Genomic DNA, 21,085 nt, shown 5'->3' with positions numbered 1-21,085 from the left:
TTCCCTGGGTCTTAGCAATGTCAGTCCCCTTTGCCACTATACAAGAGAGGTCATGACCCAAAGTGAGGGGACCCCTCCACCCTACCCACTCCCATAAGAAAACCATTGTCCCAAGAGGCTCCATGGTCAGATTGGGCCCTCTTACCTTCTCACTCTTCTCATCAAACTGTGCAAGTTTCTGCTCAATCCGCCTTTTCTTCTCCTCCTCTAGCTGCTCCACCCTCTCCCGAGCCTGCAGCACCTTGCGCAGACGCGCTTCCCGTTTCCTGTAGGATACACAGAGAGCCAGTGAGAAGCAATTCTGAGATGAGCCAGAGATGGAGCAGCTGGAGGGACAGCTACTCACAGTTTCATCTCCTCTAGGCGCTGTCTCTTTTCCTCCTCCAGTTTTTGTTTTCTCTGTTGCTCGGCCTCCTGTTTCTTCCTCAGGCTCTCCAGCCGCTGCCGCTCCTTCTCCTGCAATGGGTGGGAAGCCCAGATTATACCCAGCTGCTGGGGCTCGTTCCTGGCACAGTCTGGATGACCAGAAACGACACACGAGGGAACTTGCAGTTGCAACCACAGCTGATGCAAACCTCCCTGGAAGGGGGCACAAAGGCTCAGCGAGGTGGCCAGCCCAGCCCTAATAACCTGTAGAAGTAGCTGCAATGGGAAAAGACAAAGCAGCGGTGCTAATTCAGCCACCCCATTTTCCAGGAGCAGGAGAGGACCTGTGGGGCAGTTCTTGTGCGTCAGAAGCATTACCCCAAGATCAGTATGTTACTGCACAGGGTGCATTTGAGCAAGCAGCACTGTCCGTGATTTCTGTGCTGCATTCACTACAGAAGTTCAATTATCACTAGCCAGTGTCAGTGCTGGACTTCAGCACGAGACAAGGGCACAAATGTGATGTCCTAGGTAATCCTCTGCTCACATTACACCTCAAGATCCCCCATTGCTCCTACTTTCCACCCAAAGGTTCAAATTGTGGCCTCCATGCTTCCTGCTGAGGCAGACTAGAATAGACTCCCAATTACAGCAGTGAGCCCCCTATACCAACTGAATAAATCAACGCAGAGCACTCAGTTCCCCTTGCACACATCCCACGTGACCCATGCTGAACGTGCTGCTAGTCTGGAGGGCAAGAGAACCAGCCAACCCATCAGTCCCAGACTGCCAGGGCAGCGCACTAGGTCAGTGGGTTGGCCCCACTGCAGGGAAGAAGATGGAGGAAAGTAGAATTGAGGGTGTAGGCTTGGAAAATTGATCCTTCCCAGTACTGTAATGTTAGATTCCAAATAAGAGCCCATGAAACCAAAGCAACTGCCAGGATGAGGGAAATGGAGGCCACTAGCAAGGCCGTCCCTAGGGGGGTGTGGGGCCTGGGACAAATCAGCCTCCCCGCTAGTCTCCTCACAGCGCGCCTGCCCACCGCTCACCTCCTCACACACACCCCCCCTCCGCCTACCTGTCTCCTCGCTGTCCGTCCGGCGTGCCCCTGCCTGCCCGCTGCTCACCTCCCCACTAAGCCTCTTCACCATTCGTCCGGCGCTCTCCTCCTTGCCATCTGCCCACCCACCTGCCTCCTCATCCCCCTCCCGCCTGCTGGCCGCCCCGCTAGTCTCCTCGCCACCCGCCTCCTCCTCGCTGTCCACCCGCCCACCTGCCTCCTCGCCTCCCTGCAAGTCTCCTCACCGCCTGTCCGGCCCAACTGCCCCCGTCACTCTCCTCCTCACCGTCCGCCCACCACCTCAACCCCCTCTCACCTGCCACTCGCCTCCCCACCCCACTCACCCCCTCACCTTAATATCAGGAAAAATGGCATCCCAATCATATATCGGTTGGGATGCGGGACAAAGGGCTAAATATCGGGACAGTCCGATTTTATCAAAGCGTGGGGCCCAGGCCGGTTGCCCTGATTCGCCCTACTCAAGGGACAGCTCTGGCCACTACTTCCACAAGTCTCTTCTCATTGTATTAATGTCACAGTCCATCCCAGGATGCTTACATAACTCCTCTGGCCCCCTCCATCCCTTATCTTAACCAAACAAAAACCTATATTGTGCCAAAAGAGACCATCTGATAAAGGGAGGACTCTCTGGACAGGCAACTTGCCCTGTGGGGGCATTGTTTAGACTTGTGGAATCCTGCATCACCTTTGGCTGTGAATGGAGTGAAGCACAGAGTACCATAACCCATGCAGGGATGACAAAGCATTCACCAAGCAGGTGTGTCATAGATTCCCAAAAGGGACTATTGTGATCACAAGTCTGACTTTCTGTATAACACAGGCCAGACAATTTCCCAAAAATCATTCCTGCATCGGAAAAATGGGCAATCCACCATAACCTATGGTAAATGGTTCCAATGGTTAGTTACCCTCACTGTTAAAAGTTTACACCTTACTTCCTGTCTGAATTTGCGTATCTTCGATTTCAAGCCATTGGATCATGTTCTACCTTTCTCTGTTAGATAGGCGAACCCATTATTAAATATTAGTACCCCATAGAGGTACTTCTAGACTGTAATCAAGCCACCCTTTAACTTTCTCTTTGTTAAGTTAAATAGATTATAAATCACTGTCATGGCTTTTCTCTGAACCCTCTCCAATTTATCCTTCGCCAGAACCGGACAGTATTCCAGCAGTGGTCGCACAAGTGCCAAATACAAAGGAAAAATAATCTGTATTTTCCTACTAAAAAGTCCCTTTCATGCATCCAAGGATTGCATTAACCCTTTTGGCCAGTGTCACACTCGGAGCTCATGTTCAGCTGATTATCAGTCATAACCCCCAAATCTTTTTCAGAGCCACTGCTTTTCAGGACAGAATCCCCCAACCCTGCAAGTCTAACCTATATTCTCTGTTCCTAGATGCATATTGTTTGATAAATACTGAGTGATAAATTGTTCTCCCTAACCACTGAGGCCAGGACAAGAAACAATGGGCTTAAATTGCAGCAAGGGAGTTTCAGGATAGACATTAGGAAAAACTTCCTAACTAAAGGGTAGTTAAGCACTGAAACAAGTTACCTAGGGAGGTTGTGGAATCTAGTTAAATACTTCCAATAATGAACAAGTTAGACAAAACCCTGTCAGGGATGGTCAGAAAATACTTAATCCTGCCTCAGTGTAGGGGACTGGACTAGATAACCTATCTAAGTCCCTTCCAATCCTTTGTTTCTATGGTTCTGTTTGCCTGCCCCCAGTTTGCCAAACAATCCAGATCACTCTATATCATCGATCTGTCCTCTTCATTAGTTATCACTCCCCCAATTTTTGGGTCAGCTACAAACTTTATTAGTGATGATTTTGTGTTTTTTTTTATCAGTGTCCTGAAAGAAAATGATAACTACCATAGGGCCAAGAACAAATCTCTGCAGGATCCCACTGGACACACAACCGCTCAATGATGATTGCACATTTATAATTACATTTTGAGACCTACCAGTCAGCCAGCTTTTAATCCATTTAGTGTGCCCCATGTTAATTTTATATCATTCTAGTTTTTTAATCAAAACGTCAGGTGGCACCACCATCTGTAGAGTAAGCTTGTGTGAGTCATCAGCAGTACACCAGGGAGATTAAATCCTTCACTGCTTGTGTGGAGAAGAGAAGTCCACCTTCAGAGTACAGCAGAACCTACTAACTGGTGTAGGCCCAAAGATTCCCAGCAACGCACTAGCAGCTCTGCTATCTGTTACTGGAAACGGGCTGTAGATGACAGACAGGAGTCAGTGGTCTACATTTCTGGAAGCAAGACCTGATTTCATACAATTTAGATTTTTGTACTTTCAATTAAGTTTCAGACAATGGAACAAGAGACCATCCCAAGCAGATCTCATGTTTATTTTAAAGGCACCGTGTATTAGTGAGCATAAGCAAGAGGCATGCATCCATGGCACCCTTGCCTCTACTGGGCATTTCCGTGAACCTGATCCCTTTGTACTTTACTGATGTTCTAAACAACTGTCACTTTGGCTGGCTCCTGCTGCCCACTGAATGCTGACCTCTCTTCTCACTATTGTAAAGCAAAAATATTATGACTGTGTGCAGGTAGTGAGCAAATTAAAAAGCACCCACTGCCCGTTAGTGATGTGAGAAGTGCTCTATAAGCCCAATCTATGATTAAGGAAAGTCATTACTTACGACAAATTCACCCTGTGTAAACAGAACGTGGGGAAAAACAACAGTTACTCCCTTTGGAAATCACCACATAAACCTAGAACCAGACCTTCTTGGCTCATCTAGGTGGCTACAGGGGTCTGCCTCCCGAATGCCATTGACTTGGGAGGCGGTGGCGCAGTAAGTGGCACCACATGGATGCAACTATCCATTTGCATGGAGCAGCCTGCAGAAGGACCCTAGTCCCATCCTTGCCAGTAGCTGGTTACAGTTACACTTCATTGAGACCCACCCAGGCCTTTGCAGCCACTCTGGCTCTCTCCCTCCCATCCCACTAGCAGAGGGAAAGGGCTTTACCTTGGGATCGGTTCGGAGGGGAGTGTTGTGTTTGAGGAAGGATTTCTTTTTACTACTTTGCCCCACCGAACCTGGGGTCATCAGCAGCTGGTTCTTCTGCACAGTGTGTAAAAAGGTCTTAAATGGACGCACAACCTGTGAAGAGAGCACAGAGAGTACAGGTAGCTGAAGGAGAAGGGAAGAGTCCTAGAGGAAGTATGCTGGGGCTGGGACTCTGCCTCACTTTGCTGGCTGGACAGAGTGGTGAGGGAGTCTTTTTTCTTGGAGGGGAGAGCCCGCCTTCCTCTGCTTGCTGCCCATCATACAGCTCATCCACAGCTTTCTTGTAACTTGGCTTTCTCCTGCAAGAGTTAATACATATCTATTACACAGCGACCCAACAGAGGAAATTCTTCTCCTGATCTTAGCAGCACTCATGATTCACACTGTCACAGTTCCAGGGTTAACTGCACCTCAGTCTCCTTTGTGGTCTCAAGAGCACCCCCTTGAGGACTCAGACCTCTAGTCAGCTCCTCTCTCCAGAAGGGAACATGTATGTCTCTTCCTCCAGATCAGACTTTTAGGGCTGCAGTTCCCTTGCAATCCACTATGTTTATCCCACCAGGTCTGAATTTAATTTAGCACTTACAGTTCTCTCTCAGGAATAATGACACAGTTGATCAGCGACCAGACAGCTTTCCCAAAGCATAAAATGTTTATTAGGATAAAACAGGGGAGGGCAAACTACATTTTAAGCCAGCCTGAGAGCTCCAGCTGGGGAGTGGGGTCTGGCATTGACCTGCTCCAGCCAGGGCGCCGGGTTGGGGGCCGCACCACGCGCCTTGGACCCGCTTCAGCGCTCCAGCCTGGGTGCAGAGTTGGGGGCTGCACAACGCAGCTTGGCCCCGCTCTGGCGCTCCAGCCAGGGTGCCAGGTTGGAAGCCGCTCCACGCGGGGGGTGGGGGCAGGAATCAGTCAAGGGCCCTTCAAAGCAAATACCCAGCTAATTAAGTATTATAACACTGTGCTAGGAGGTGTGGGTTAAAACCCTTCTTCAGAGAGGCAGACAAGCTTTCATTGAAGCCATATAATGTTGAATTAAATCAGTCCAGCCATCCAGACTATTTCCCCTTCCCTCTGATGAGAATGTACCTGACACTCTGGGGTTGTTCCTGTGTCTCATCGCTCTTATCAGACTGGCTCTCTGCAGAGAAAGTGTTACAGTTAGTTCTGTCTAAAAGGTTCCCTTCAGGAGAGTCCAAAGCCAGAGTCACCAGGCCTAGCAGCTCAGCCCCCTCAGAACATTACTGGGAGCCTCTTCTGCTGTTGCCATGAACTGAATCTTCCTGCTTACGGCAGAAAGTGACTTAGCCACCTCCAAACCTCAGCACTCTGACCAATACAAAGGTGTTATCTTTATGAAACTCTGTAGGAAACAGCACATGAACGTTGTCTGTGGTACGCACTATGCTCTGGCCTTCTGCATGTAGACCCACTGAGATAGCAGCCTGCATCAGACCATAAGAGGTTTCTGATTCTCCTTCCCTACCCATGTAAGATATAACAGTCTTCCCACTGTCTAATGGGAGAGCACATTTACCACATTTTCTGAAGGAAAAACGGTAACAAAAGAGTCCAGCACAGCCATATGTCACTTGGTTTGAGACAGGGATAGTCAATTGGCAGAATGGACCACCAAACACTTTTGAACGGACCACCACATCTTTTTATTTATTTATCATCATTATTGTTATTGCAGTGTGAAAAATGTTTCTGACTACCCCCGGTTTCAGAGATCAGACCAGTTTCTTGCACAAGGAACCTGGTCAATAGAATGTGAGACAAATTAACTAACTCTTAAAGCAGTCTTGCCCTTTCCTGAAGGGAAGAGAGTTACCTGTACCACTCCCCTCCTGCTGCTCTGCCTGGACAAGGTTGCCAACGGCTGTCTTGGCATTCCTAGAACGAAGGGACATCCTGGGGCTTTGGGGACCCTGCAGAAAAGGCAACGGGATTTCAGTGTGATGCCCACAGAGAGAAATAAAAACTCAATCAGCATTTTGAAGTACTCCGTGTCCTGCTGGCACAAGGCAAAGCACTGGGAATACAACAGGTACAGACCCTTCGAGTGAAGTCCCAATCTGCAACTGTAAGAGCGAGAAAGCCCCACCTGAGTAACAAGCTGCAGCATGCTCTAGCACACAAGTAAATAGCAGCTGTTCGCATAGAACACAAGAGTGGCCACAATATGCAGGGATTTTTTTGCTCATATGGAGCTGGCTGAACACAGACCATCTGATAACCTAGACCAGGGGTTCTCAAACTGGGGGTCGGGCCCTCGGGGGTTGCAAGGTTATGACATGGGGGGTCGCGAGCTGTCAGCCTTCACTCCAAACCCTGCTTTACCTCCTGCATTTATAATGGTGTTAAATATATTTAGAAGTGTTTTTCATTTATAAGGGGGGGGGGTCGCACTCAGAGGCTTGCTACGTGGAAGGGGTCACCAGTACAAAAGTTTGAGAACCAATGACCTACACAGTCAAGGCTGGATAATTGTGCTGGTTGCAGCCTTTTCTCCCAGGCAATGGTAGATCAACATTCCACTTGGCGACTGTGTGCCTGTTACTTCAGACACCTAATTCCATGCTAAAAGGTTGGAGGAACATAGGAGATCTCTATTTTATTAATATGATGTGTGCCTCTATTTGATTAATATCTTGCTGTTGCTACATGAGTGTGTGTCACAGGGTGGACTGGGCCCTTTAAGCGGGAACTGGGTCAGTCCACCTGTGCCTCATTAACAGGCTCACAATGGAGCCTGACAGAGGGCAGCTGGTATCTATAAAGAGCCAGCAAGGAAACTGCAGAGTGTTAGCAGGCTCCTGCAGGAGAGTTTGAGACACCAGGGAACAAGACTCTAGCCAGGTAGAGCTGGGAGCAGCCTGCTAAAAGCAGGGAATTGAGTTGGCCTGGTAATTCTGTGAGCATCCAGTGGATAAGGGACTGCTTGGAGGAGTCTGGGATTATTATGTGCCTATAGCAAACCTGTACATAGAGAGTGAACCCTGGAAGATAGTCCTTATGCTGCCAGAGGCTGCTTGTTTCACGGAACTGATCCACAGCAGGCACAGATGAGACTTTCTCAGACTAAACTAAGCAGAGGTGGTGGTGGTGAGGTGACTCACAACCCTGGATAGCTCTGGGAAGTGTCCCAGGGAGGCAGGGTCTGCAGAGAAACAGACTAACCTGGTTCTCAGAAGAGCAGGGGCATGAGAGAGAAGTCAGACCTCCTTAACAGTTAGCATTTCCCTCAGGCTTTAGGTAAGACAATATGCCTGTAGGATTTTGTTGTTGTTGTTTTAACCCTTCTGATCCCTATGGCAATTGGAGAAAAATACTTTGCTTGGGAGAGGCTGTTGAGAGTCACTACATTTTCAAGCTGATCCCAGGGCCCCAAAGGAAAGTCTCTGACAGGCGCCAAACACTGTTGGTAAACAGGGATGCTGTGACCCCATGATCCAGTCTAAAAATGGGGTGAATCACAGGATTCTACCCTGAGAGAAGAGCTGGTGCTGGGCCAGGGATTTAAGGAATTGAGGACAGCTGGGGAAAGAGCAAGTGATTCTGAAACAAGTGCTCACACAATCTTGGGGCTTTTCCTCATGAGACCAACTGAAGGGAGCACAAATCAGTGAGGGGGTGGTTTCAGCCTACATGGTAGTTACAATATTCAGTAATTCTCTAATATGCAGAAATGGACAGGCCCTTCCATTAGACCTAAATATTATTTAAAGGTCAACAGGAAAGTTCTCAAAGTTGCATTCAGTTTAAGTTCCCAATTTAGTAACAGTGTATAGACTGAACAACAGTTCAGTCAAAACACTTTCCACTATCACGAAAAGTCATTTGTTTTCCCACCAAGTTTCTGATCACCATCAGCACATAAAACTGAACCAGGAAACAGGAGCCAAAAGTATATCTCCCACCCCAAATCCTTGCTGTGCTCTGGAACAGTGATGCCATCAACTTGCCCAGGACCAGTTGAACTAAGGAGGTGTTGGACAAAAAATATCTTTTCATAGCTCTCCCCCACTATTTACGCTGCATCAGCCCTACCCGGATCTTACCTCCTTACAGGGGATGGTAGATCCCAGCTCAGACCTGGAAGAAAGAGTTAGATGCTTAGTGGCAAAAACAGTATCAGCTCAGAGCTGTCTGCGGGCAATAATACATTTTATGCCAGGATAACCATTGAAGAAAGGTATCCTCCAACAGTGAAATTCAATGCATTTATTTTGCACCCTTCACCCATCACTTGCATTCTGCACAATAACTCCACCCCAAACAGACATTGCTTTTAAAAATAAATGACCACAGAAATCTTTCCTTTCCCAAACTCTGGAAGAATGAACCAGGTAAGAGCACAAATGAAGGAGTTACTCAATGCTCTGGAGCAGGGGTTCTCAACCTTTTTGTTGCTGAAGCCGCTCTCAACATGCTATAAACACACCAGGGCCCTGTAGGGGGGGCGGGGGCAGACAAACGGACGTACAACTCATGGCTGGGACCCTTGGGCATAGGCATAGTTTTACTTGGGGGTGGGGGGTCAAGAGCAGGCAGGGCTTGAGCCAGCTCTGCACAGCGAGGTCCAGGGAGGGAGCGCTACCTCCACCCCCTAACTCACTTAGGAACCTGTCTGGGCTGTGGGGGGACACAACCAAAAATATAACTCAAAGGGGGGACTCAGTTCAAAAAGTTTGAAAACCACTCAGGGTGCAGAGAGGGGGTAGCTAGGGGCTGTGTGAAGTGAAGGGGTAGCTCAGGGTGCAGGGAGGGGATACCTAGGGGCTGTGTGCAGGCAGGGGAGTAGCTTGGTACAAGCAGGGGCTAGCTAGGGGCTATGTATGGGGGGGGTGCTACGGCTCCCAGTGTGGCTCCCAACTTTGGGAAGGGGGGCACTGGGGCTCCCAGCTTCAGCCCCCCGCTGCTCCTGGCTTGGCAGGGTGGGGAGGGGAGGAGGAGGTTGGGCTTGGGGCATTGGGTTTCAGCCGCGGGACTCCGTGGCCCGCCTGAATGGGCTCGCGGACCTCAGGTTGAGAACCACTGCTCTGGAGAATCAGATATTTCTTCCTCTAGAGCAGAGATAATCAATTATTTTTGTCAAGGTCCAAATTCCTTGGTCAAGGCATAGTCAAGGTCCAGATTCCAGTGAAAATACAAAAACAATGATAATAAAATAAAATAAAAAATAATAATAATAAGTGAATAAAAAGATTTCACGGTCCATTCAAAAGCATCTGGCGGTCTGGATTTGGCCTGCCGTCCGCCTATTGACTACCCCTACTCTACAGCCTCCACAGGGTAAGGAATCCTAGCATTTTAGCCAGATGGGTCTGACAGGTGCCCTGATGCAGAGGACTGATCTGACTGGCCTGAGTCTGAAGAGGCCCCTATCCTTCTTGGGATCTTAAAATCCACAGAAGCCAAATGCAATGGGGGGATCCTTTGTCAGGGCACCTTTCTTGCCACCCACCCTCCTGTAACTGAGAGCTGCTTTTCTCGGCTGTGGTCAGACTTTGGGACTTTAGCTGGCAGAACCCATTTTATTAGTTCCTTATGGAGCACCTTTGCTAGAGAATGAACCCTTTTAGCCTGGGATTCTTCATCAGGCTTCAGCTCTAACACAGGCCTAGAGATCACCCTCCCTGTGTCGAGGCTCCCTTTCAGAACAGGATCTCCCAGAACCTCTTGGAGGAGCAGGCTCTGGAGCAGAGGGTTCTAGTTCTTTTGGGCCCTTTTAGAGAAGGCTTTACAAACATCACAGCCTTTAGCCAAATGCCTTTCTCCACTGCCTAAAAGGCACTTTTCAAGCCCACCTGAAACCGAGGAACACTGTGGAGCAAGAGGAACATCTGGTCAACCCTAATTTCTTACATGGGTTTGCAACCTTGGCCAAAACAGAAGGCAACAAAATGTGATGAAATGGTAAGAAATCCACTACATTAAAATTTAGATTTCATATCAGGTAGCTTAACTATTTACACTAGACTCTACAAGCTCAAACTTGAGAGAAAAGCCTGGTTCTGTAGTCGCTCTGGCCACTTGAGCAGCTCCTCAGGATGTGGCCTGGATAGCTGGATGGGCCTCAAGAATATTTGGGGAATGGAGAAATCTTGCATGAGTAGCCTTACCTGACTTTGACGTTTTTTTCTTCCTCCATAAGGCTCTCCACAGAGCTGTGACCTGAGGGAAAAAAGAGGGTGAAAAACAAAATGTAAATAAACAAATCCCAGCAAAGATTATTTCTGTCAATCAAGCTCAGAACCTGGGATCTGCACATCTATCAGGCAAGGGTATTTTGAGAAGGTTCCTGCTACAAGACAAATTGCTTTACAAATGGGCTGAACTAATTCTGGAAGTACAATGAGACTGGCTTCCCTTATTGCCCCAGAAATGGATACACTCCCGATATCACTCAGATTTAAATAGCAGACTCTCCTCAATCAAGACAACAACCTGATTTATACATAGGTCTATGAGTAAACTACTGAACAAAAACTTTTGTGCGCCCCAGCAACTGATGTATTTATTTTTGTTGTGATTGTGAAGCGCTGTGATGAGCATTCAATACTTGCTGACAGTTATATATCTGAATCAGATTCCCATAGTGCAGTTCTCTCTCTAGAATAGTACAAGCAATGTACATGAAGATAGATTGGCTCAGCAAAGCAAGATCTAGCTACTACCAACCTCCCATGCCCACATTGTGTATTTATATCAAAGTGTTTAGATTTGGACTCTTCCATTCATTGTGGAAGGCCCTGTCCAACCTACATGGATTTTTAAGCCATTTTACAGATGCATTAAGAGCATTAACCCCTGCAAGAGACTTACTCACGGTTTACTCTACCAAAGGCCAAATTGTCAGCAACGGATTCCAATTTATGACAACTGTTTAAGTCGGGGTGGGCAAACTACAGCCTGCGGGCCGAATCCGGCCCACAAGCCATTTTAATCCAGCCCTCAAGCACCCTCTAGGGAGCGGCGTCTGGGGCTTGCCTGGCACTCCAGCCAGGGTACAGGGTTGGAGCCCGCTTCACATGGCTCCCAGAAGCAGCAGCATGGCCCCTCTCCAGCTCCTATGCATGGGGGTAGCCAGGGGGCTCCGCTCTGCAAGCTGCTCCCACCCCAAGTGCCACCCCCGCAGCTCACATTGGCCAGGAACCGCAGCCAACGGGAGCTGCATGGGCAGTGCCTGCGGATGGGGCAGCATGCAGAGCCGCCTGGCCATGCCTCCGCATAGGAGCGGAAAAGGGACATGCTGCTGCTTCTGGGAACCGCTTGAGGTTAAGCGCTGCTCAGAGCCTGCATCTCTGAGCCTCACCTCAACACCCTGTTTCAGCCCTGATCCCCCTCCTGCCTCCAAACCCCTCGGTCCCAGCCCGGAGCCCCCTCATACACCCCAAACTTCTCATCCCCAGCCTCACCCCAGAGCCCGCACCCCCAGCCAGAGCCCTCACCCCCCTCCAGCCTGAAGCCCCCTTCCGCACCCCAAACTCCTCATTTCTGGCTCCAACCCAGAGCTCACCCCCTGAACCAGAGCCCTCACCCCCTCCCGCACCCCAATCCCAACTTTGTGAGCATTCATGGCCCGCCATACAATTTCTATTCCCAGATGTGGCCCTTGGGCCAAAAAGTTTGCCCACCCCTGGTTTAAGTGCTAGCATAAACTGGACAAAACTGTTTTCAAAACTGGCTCATGGGGATCCATGCTGAGAATATTGTCAGCACTGCTTCCATCTCCTTGTCTACAAAGTGCTTTGGGCAGAGTCTGTGCTGCAGAAATTTATACAGAATTCCCCAGATTCGGCTGAGCCGTTGTCAGGACACATGAGAACCACAGTGTAGACAAGGCCATAGCCTCTAGCATGATTCTAAAGACATGGTTTAATTGAAACAATTTAGCAGTTGTGTTAATGGTGCATGTTAAACTGTTTGTGAAAGCGCTTCTGTTTGTGCTACAGATCTATCTTTAAGAGTCATGGAAGTCCTCAGCTAGAAAACATAGATCAGTGGCTCCCAAACGGAGGGCCATCAGCTGTGACCCCTGTGCGGAGGACGCCATTTTGCTTCACACAGTGTGTTCTCGCACGCATGTTGCATGCAAGGTCATGATGCACAAGGGACACCATTTTGCACTACAAAACTGCATCCACCATGCTCTCTGGGATCCCCACAGGAAGTACTTCATTAAAATAGGGTTGTGATGGCAAAAAGTTTGGGAACCCCCTGAGGTAGAACAATAGAACTGAAAGAATGTTAGTGTAGCAACGTTCTTTCTTAGGGTTGGGTATTTGACCAGCTGAAAAATAATTGGTCAATTGACCAGTCTAATATTGTCAAATAATGTCAAAATATTCATATTTTAAAGCACTAATTTATTAGAACAGTAACTAAAGAGTAAGGACTTTAGTCTCCAACAAGCTTATAGCCTTAGATAGTTACGCCTAATTACAGTTTTTTTTTCTCCTGCTGATAATAGCCCACCTTAATCGACTGGTTACAGCTGGTATGGCAATCCCCATTTTTTCATGTTCTCTGTATATATATCTCTATATCTGTCTTCCTGCTGTATTTTCCACTACATGCATCTGATGAAGTAGGCTTTCGCCCACGAAAGCTTATGCTCAAATAAATTTGTTAATCTCTAAGCTGCCACAAGTACTCCTCGTTCTTTCTACAAAAAACAAGTTACTTAACTGAGTTGTTTTAACTCAAAAATGAAAAACACAATGAAGTGAAGTTATAAAAAGCGCAAGAATGGCACTGTGATGCAATCAAAAAAGGAGGTCAGCACCTAAATTAGAGCATTCTTGCTGGAATATCTGGCAATATTTGATCATGGTCAAATAACAGGCTGTAAACTGACAAGCCTGCCAAATCTATTCTTCCTATTTTCCACAATTAGTCTCATCACACAGCTTATTTCCAACCTTCTTTAGATGCAAGGGAAAGACTGTGGTGTTTACACTTCAAAAGTCTCTTACTCATTCATCTGGTGTTTACTTTTTGCATTTCACTCAGCTCCATAACAGAGGGAGATCTGTTTGAGCCAGAAAGTGAAACTCTTGCACTAAAACAATGTTTGCTTCTCAGCAAAACAAAAAAGGGATCTTTAAAATCCAATCATTCCCCCACAAACATCAGTTCCCATTGCAAGTTATAAATAAATAAATAAATAGAGTACATTTCTAGTCATACTAGGTCTTGAAAACCCCAGCCCCTCCTTGCCCTCCCAGAAAATGGGGGCTACAAAACCACCAGCCAGTTTCTGTTTAAGTCACTGGGTCACAAAAATTGCTACTTTGTTTCCAAGGGAAAGGCACAGGCCTTGATGAGAGCCCTCACCACCCGTTGGTCAGCTACTGGCAGCACCAGTTTAAAAAGGGGAATCATGTTCACTGGCTTTTTCTGCAACTTTACAATGGCAAGAGACTCAAGAGGAACAGATACCAGGACTATGGCTTCATAAATCACACTCTCACCATCTACACCAGGGGTGGGCAATAATTTCGCAGGGGGGGTCACTCCACGAATTCTGGTAAGTCATCATGGGCCACACATTTCTACTATATTAATGGAAGGGTGCGGGGTCTAGGAGGGAGTTTGGGTACAGGATGGGGTTCTGACCTGGTGCAGATTGTTGGGGTGCAGGAGGGGGGTGTGGGCTCTGGGAGGGAGTTTGGTGCATGACGGGGCTCCAGACTAGGGACTGGGGTGTAGGAGGGAGCGCAGGGTCTGGGAGGGAGTTTGGATACAGGAGGGGGTTCAGACCTGGGGCAGAGGGTTGGGGTGCGGGAGGGGGTGTGAGGTACAGACTCTGGCTGGGAGGTGCTTACCACAGGTGGCTCCCAGCAGCACAGCAGGTCTCAGGCAGGCTGCCTGCCTGCCGTAGCCCTACGCCGCTCCCAGAAGCGGCTGTGGCCGGCTGCTGCTGGGAGGTCTCTGCGCACCCCTTGAGGGAAGGGGGGAAGCGGGTCTCTGTGCACTGCCCTCGCCCGCAAGCACTGGTCCCGCAGCTCCCATTGGCTGGTTTCCAGCCAATGGGAGCTGTGAGGACAGTGCCTGGGGGTGGAATGGAGGGGGGTGGCACACGGAGCCGCCTCACCCCCGCCAGGGGTGTGCAGACACGTGCCAGCAGCAGCCGACCGCTTCCGGGAGAGGCTTGGGGCCATAGAAGGCAGGCAGCCTGCCTGAGTGCCCCGCTGCACTGTGGGACTTTTAGCGGCCCGGACTCAAAGATCGCGAGGAGGCAGAGGAGGCCGAACAGAAATATTAGTCATGGCAGGTTGGACAGAAATGTCAGACTGGCCGGATCCGGCCCGCAGGCCGTATTTTGCCCACCCCGATCTACACGGATACCGACTATTTAGGTGACCAGTTACTGGCTAGAAGTGCTGGCTTTTGTGAAGTGAACACTGCACTATAGGTGTCACACTCAGCTGAGTCTCTCTAGAACTTGTGCTTATTTTTAGCAAGCCAGTTTAAACACACTGACATTTAACTGAAATGTATCTAGCCCAAGGATAGTTCTTCAATGTGGATGCAGCAGGTAAGTCCATACTGGCAAAGAGTCCTGTGGCACCTTATAGACTAACAGACGTATTGGAGCATAAGCTTTCGTGGGTGAATACCCACTTTGTCGGATGCATCCGAAGAAGTGGGTATTCACCCACGAAAGCTTATGCTCCAATATGTCTGTTAGTCTATAAGGTGCCACAGGACTCTTCGCCGCTTTTACAGATCCAGACTAACACGGCTACCCCTCTGATACTTAATTCCATACTATAGCTTTCCAATGCTGAAAAAAACAGGCAGAGTGCCTGGGAATGGATCAAAGCAAAATTGCCTTGTAAACCTGAGAAACTTACGGATCACGCAGTTGGAGGCTAGAGATGATTGACGAGCTGCAATTCTCTTGGACCTCGTCCTGCTGACAGACTTCCGGATCATGCTTTCCCTTTTGCTGGCCAGTGAGTACTTCTCCGCCAATGAGGTACGGCAGCTCATGGAGGATCTGCACATTAGACTTCGACGAACAGAGTGACGGCTTGATTTGGAGCCTGTAGGGGTCCCCGTGCCATCCTTTAAATCCTGGAAAAGTTCCTTTACTGAGCCTTGGTTATCTTCCATCTCCTCAGCGGCAGGCTCCCTATTTACAGTGGCTTTCCTAGTGGCTGTATTTGCTATTTTTAATTTAGATGCACTCCGGCCTTCTCTTTCCCCTTTTGGCTTAGTAGTTTCAGGAATCAACAGCACAGAGACTGCAGACATAGGCTGCAGTTCTACCGTCCCAGCTTTCTTGGGAGAGTCATCATCTGAGCTCAGGACAATGACTTTGGAGACCTTGGCCTCTGTCTTGGGCAGACTTCTCTTCAGATGTAACTCAGCACTATTGCGATCATTGACATGGATATCTACTAAGGGGACCCTTCCTTCCACTGGCTGGATAGCTGACTTCTCAGGAAGTGCCACAGAGCGCATATCAGATACCACAGCCCGGGATCTTGTCACCCTTCGAGGCGGGGAGGCCTCTTCCACCACAGCCCTGATTATTTCCAGGTCCTCTTTGCTTCGGAGTCTTCTGGAACATCGCTTAGCAGATGCTCGCTTAATACTCCTCCTTGATAACCTAATAACAGAAACAGTGAAGCAAATTGGAGCCACATAAAAGCCAACACTTCATTTACAGGCTAGAATTGGAGATGACCGTTTTCTTTTTATCAAAAAGCACCTTTCTGTGGATGATTCCATTATTCTTTACTACCTAAGCATTTACGGAAAAGTTGATCTTGTTGTATACACATCCATGTGTTGGTGATGATGTGTGGTTTGGGGCACTTACAAGACAAAATTGAGATGATCTAGAGAAAAGCAACAAATTAACAGAAAGAGGTGGGTGTGTGTGACAGTCTGTACCCCTATGTGCACCCCTTTTACAAGACTAGGATAAAAGTTGTACAAAGTATACCTTGAGGTATCATTTGAAAACTCATGATGTGCTGATCATTGCTGTCCTGTTGCACACATTTCAACAACACTACATGTAAAATTATGAGATTTTGCTGTATGATGGTTACTAAAATAGGTTGTAATTCTGGGTAACACCCACAAGCCAATTTCTCAGACACAAAGATACCATGCCAGCAAGGTGTTAAAGAGTCATTACCTACTTACATAAGAATGGCCATACTGGGTCAGACCAAAGGTCCATCTAGCCCAGTATCCTGTCTTCCCACAGTGCTTCAGAGGAAGTGAACAGAACAGGTAATCATCAAGTGATCCATCCCCTGTTGCCCATTCCCAGCTTCTGACAAACCAAAGACTAGGGACACCATCCCTGCCCATCTTAGCTAATAGCCATTGATTAACCTATCCTCCATATATACTCCATACTTAATTGGACATTCACCAGCCCAGGGTGGGGCGTGGGGGGTGTACAAAGTATGTACAATTCACCTGAAGGATAGTTGGCAGCTCACATACCCAAAGGAACTGCCTGACCCCATGACCCAGCAAAGACTCTTCCAGTACAAAGGATTGGAGTATAAGGGTGGGGGGGAGGAGGAGGGAAGAGAAGGCCTCCTCTCCTCTCCACATTACATCTCTCTGCTGATAACATCAACGAATACCTGAAGAACACTGAACTAAGGGGACTGGTCCCAAGCTGAAAGAAAAGCCAGCCTGTGAACTGCAAACTATGAAAAGACAGTTACCTGTTCCGTAACTGATGTTTGAGATGTGTTGCTCATGTCCATTCCATATTAGGTGTGTGTTCTCACCACATGCACCGGTGCCGGAAGTTTTCCCCTCAGTGGTATCTGTAGGGGACTAGCTCTGGTGCCCCCTGGAGTGGCACACGTATGCCACAGCATAAGGGGCACCACTGGCTCCCTCCACCCTCAGGATGCTCCCAGCTGGCCTGGCATTTCTCGTTCATTAATGGCTGCAGCTACCAGAGAGCTTGGGGCCAAGTGTACAAGTATTCATGACACTTCACCAGCACATAGTATTTTCTCTCTGCCCTTCTTGAAATAGGGGGGCAGGGATGAGGGGGACTGCCAAAAGGCGTTGTTAATTTTAGATTCCCCCTCGTGTAGGGACAGCGCCACCCTAGCCGGTACGTAAAGCAGGGGACGTCGAACAAGGAGTCCTGTTTCCTCCAGCTCCTCAGCATGGATCCCCAAGCTGTAGGCGACGCATTTCAATAGTTCCTGATGTGCCTTAGCATCATCTTATGGAAGTGTGTGTGTGTGTGTGTGTGTGTGTGTAAAATCGCCTCATCAGGGGATGAGGCCGGTACTGCGGGCTCCACCACCTCTGGTGGTGGTCCTAGTGGCCGTTCCTCGGGGTTCAGGTGGACCTGAGTGGTTCCCCCTCCTGGGATGACTATCTCTGAAGGGGGGCGAGACACCGTAGCCGACGGCTTGCCCAAGGCCCCTGTCACCGATCGGGGCACTTGTGATGGGGAGCGGTGCCGCACAGATGGGGACTTGCGGAATGGTCCCAAGGCGGATTTATCCCCGGATCGTGGTACCTTGTTGCTGGTGTGGGCGGCACTGGTAGCACCACGATATCCTGTGCTGCCTGCAGGGCCTCAGGTGTTGTAAGGATATCCAGTTGTCTGAGGCCCATATCATTGTCCGGTGAGGCAGGCATGACTCGGGAAGGGCTAGTCCATTCTCTCTGAGCTGGGGCCCCACCCACAGGAGGAGGATCGGAGCCACCCACCTTGGATCTTGGCTCACCTCCCGCCTTCTCCTTGCCTTTGTGAGACATAGGAGATCTTCCTCTCCTGGTCTTCTGTCACTTGACAGGTGAGGGGTGGGGGGCGCTCCACACAGATGACACAGTGCTGGGAGCAGAACTGGACCTTAGCTGCTCCGGTGCCGGAGTTAGCGCAGACTCCATTAGGAGTGCTCTGAGACGGATGTCTCACTCCTTCGTCCAAGGTTTGAAGGCCTTACAAATTTGTCGGTTATGTGGGACTCGCCCAGGCACCTCAGACAAGTGCTATGCGGAGCACAGGTTTTCTGCAGGAATTGCGGGGTTTGTAGCCTGGGAACCGGGGCATGCCCCAACCCCCGGCGGAGTCCCGTACGGGACTAACTTTTATCTTACACTAAGGGTTTTCTAAAACTATTCGTGACTATTTACAACTTTTTTTTGTTAAAGAAAAGTTCATTAACTACTGAGCAAGCAAGAAAGCTAGCCTAAGCAGCAGATGTTCTAGCACCGTCACTGGTGGCAAGAAGGAACTGAGGGTGGAGGGAGCCAGCGGCACCCCTTATACAACAGCATGTGTGCGTCCCCTACAGATACCACGGAGGGGAAAAACTTCAGGGAACAAGGGCATATGGCAAGCACACACACCTAATATGGAATGGACATGAGCAAGCACTCGAAGGACTGAGAATTGCCTGCATTATCTGGTGTGGTAAGAACGATGTTTGTTTCCAATCTTATTTAGCTTGGTAAAGTTTAGGAATTAGCTTGCGGTTTTATCTTTCTATTTCTTTTGTAACCAGTTCTGACTTTTGTGCCTTACCACTTAAAATCTGTTTCTCTAGTTAATAAATGTGTTTTATTGTTTTATCTAAACCTGCGTGTTTGGAAAAACTCCACTTGGGGTATCAAGGCTTGTGCAGATCATTTTCTATTAATAAATGACAGACTCAATATGAGCTTGTATTGTCCAGGAGAGTGCTTGACATTGCAAGATGCATATTTTTGGGGCAAAGTCTGGGACTGGAGAGTTTGCTGGTGTTGCTCTGCAGTGTAATTCATGATTGGCTGACTATAGCACTCATGCAGTGTAACTGGGAGTAATTTACATGCTGGACACTGTGTGAGAGCAGACCAGGAGCAATTGCTCTCACAGCAAAGCAGTGTAAAAGGCACCCCAGCTTGGAGAACTGAGTGGACACAGCTTTTCAGCAAGTCAAATGTAGGCTGAACCATCAGAAAAATGGATATTTTGTAAGACAGTCTATCAGATTCATGACGTGTCTCCAACTCTGTCCTGAGGTAGTCACACCTGATTCTAGGTGGGTAGCGAGCAATGTGAGTAAGGGAATTAATGAAACAAGATCCTATTTTCACACAAGTTCTCATGCAATAGTTAAGACTGGCTGCTTGGCACGGATTCTGAGATTTTTGTAATTGAAAAAGTCACAGAATCTTAGATGCCCTTTGCGCAACTCCTTGAGCAGTCTGACAAGCACTGCTACGTCGCAGAACACTAGCAGTGCATGTATAGTTTGTTTAGGGCTGCTATAGTTAGAGAATATTAATAAGTGTGCATGCAGAACATTTACTGTGCAGTTCAATATTGTACTTTAAAGCAGCGTTTCTCAAATGTGGCCACCAGGGGTTTTTCCTGAGGCCATGACAGTCTCCTGGCCAGAGATGGAGGAGGGGGCAAAGCAGCAGCCCCTCTCTGCAGCACCAAGGGCCTCAGGGGAGGTCTTCAGCCCCACCACATCTTCAGCTGCAGGACTCTAGGGCTGGGCTTCACCCGCACGTCCCCTGATTCAGCCAGAGGCTCCGGGCGTGGGCTTCAGCTCCACTGCCTCAGCTTCAGCCAGGGGACTCCGGAAGCAGGCTTCACCCTCCCTCCCCTCACCCCCATCCTCAGCTTCAGCCGCAAGATTCCAGGAGCAGCCTTCACCCTTTCCCCTCCAGCTTCAGCCGCAGGACTCTGGGGATGGGCTTCACTCCCTCCCCCACCCCATGGCTTCAGCCTTAGGGCTCTGTCAGCGAGCTCTGGGATTCAGCCCCTCCCTCCCCACTCTTGCCATGGGGCTCCTGCTCTGGGCTTCAGCCCAGGGTGGCAGGGCTTCAGGATGACCAGCCTTACCAGATGTCATGGGCAAGGAGCAGGGTGAGCCTGGGGTGCGAGGCTGCAGAAGTGAGCTTATGGCAATGAGGGGCAGGGGAAGCAGCAGGACCCGGCGGGGGGGCGCTGGGGGCCAAGGTGATGGGTTGGTGGCTGAGGGAGGCAGAAGGAACAAATTTTTTTTTAATGCACAATCTCCAATATCCCAAATCAGGAGAGTCTACTTTAACATCTGCAGATACAGCCCTTCTCACCTTTTCCGGATTGGGTCTTTGTTCTCATCCTGAACACTCGAAAGTCGCCTCTTTGGACGATTTTTCTGTGACGGTGTTTTTGGCATCAGCTCTGGCTCATCGCTGCAGCTGCTGTTTTAACAACAAGATGGCAAGGAAGGGAAATCAGCATCCCCAGGGCAAGAAGGTACTTGTTCCCCGGGCACATCCGTCATGGCAAGACTCCAGCTGGCAAACAGACAAAGGGGATGTCCACAAAGTCTTGCCTCTACCAGGTGAGGAGCAGGGTCCATGCCCAACAGGATACTACAGGTCACGAACAGGCTTGGCTCCAGCCAGTCACAGAGCCAACCACTAGGCACCGGCTACGCAGCGGAGTCCGTTAGGGGAGTTCTCGGTCCGTCTCGGGGGGGGAGAGGGGTCTCTGTATGTCTAGATCCATGGGCGGAGGGTAGGCGGGAGAGGAGGGTCTCCGCATTTGTGTATCTGTCTCTATCTGCGGGTGTGCGCCTGTCTC

The 21,085-nt window shown here is 49.1% G+C and overlaps 2 protein-coding genes across 4 annotated transcripts in view; one reads left to right on the top strand and one right to left on the bottom strand.

Moving 5' to 3' along the window:
* LOC140912497 (inner centromere protein-like) overlaps positions 1 to 21,085 on the top strand; it is a 61,478-nt gene that overhangs the window by 21,907 nt on the left and 18,486 nt on the right. The window contains exons 1-2 of one of the 2 annotated variants that reach the window (XM_073346975.1): positions 18,849 to 18,934; positions 20,574 to 20,843. In XM_073346975.1, the coding sequence (XP_073203076.1) occupies positions 20,717 to 20,843 (127 nt within the window). In that variant the 5' untranslated portion in view covers positions 18,849 to 18,934; positions 20,574 to 20,716. Of the gene's footprint in view, positions 1 to 18,848; positions 18,935 to 20,573; positions 20,844 to 21,085 lie in introns of those variants that run through there. The other variant, XM_073346973.1, reaches the window with a different exon arrangement.
* The window catches only part of INCENP (inner centromere protein), a 29,779-nt gene that overhangs the window by 7,543 nt on the left and 1,151 nt on the right, over positions 1 to 21,085 (bottom strand). The window contains exons 2-12 of one of the 2 annotated variants that reach the window (XM_073346969.1): positions 20,590 to 20,700; positions 15,369 to 16,129; positions 10,629 to 10,680; positions 8,565 to 8,598; positions 6,335 to 6,431; positions 5,590 to 5,641; positions 4,682 to 4,799; positions 4,459 to 4,593; positions 4,126 to 4,137; positions 347 to 456; positions 146 to 266 (exon numbers count right to left, since the gene is read on the bottom strand). In XM_073346969.1, the coding sequence (XP_073203070.1) occupies positions 146 to 266; positions 347 to 456; positions 4,126 to 4,137; positions 4,459 to 4,593; positions 4,682 to 4,799; positions 5,590 to 5,641; positions 6,335 to 6,431; positions 8,565 to 8,598; positions 10,629 to 10,680; positions 15,369 to 16,129; positions 20,590 to 20,700 (1,603 nt within the window). The remainder of the gene's footprint in view (positions 1 to 145; positions 267 to 346; positions 457 to 4,125; positions 4,138 to 4,458; positions 4,594 to 4,681; positions 4,800 to 5,589; positions 5,642 to 6,334; positions 6,432 to 8,564; positions 8,599 to 10,628; positions 10,681 to 15,368; positions 16,130 to 20,589; positions 20,701 to 21,085) is intronic. The other variant, XM_073346970.1, reaches the window with a different exon arrangement.

This window comes from Lepidochelys kempii, chromosome 6 (genome assembly GCF_965140265.1).
Source record: "Lepidochelys kempii isolate rLepKem1 chromosome 6, rLepKem1.hap2, whole genome shotgun sequence".
In the NCBI taxonomy this organism is placed as follows: Eukaryota; Metazoa; Chordata; order Testudines; family Cheloniidae; genus Lepidochelys; species Lepidochelys kempii.
This window is presented reverse-complemented; position numbering and strand designations above follow the sequence as displayed.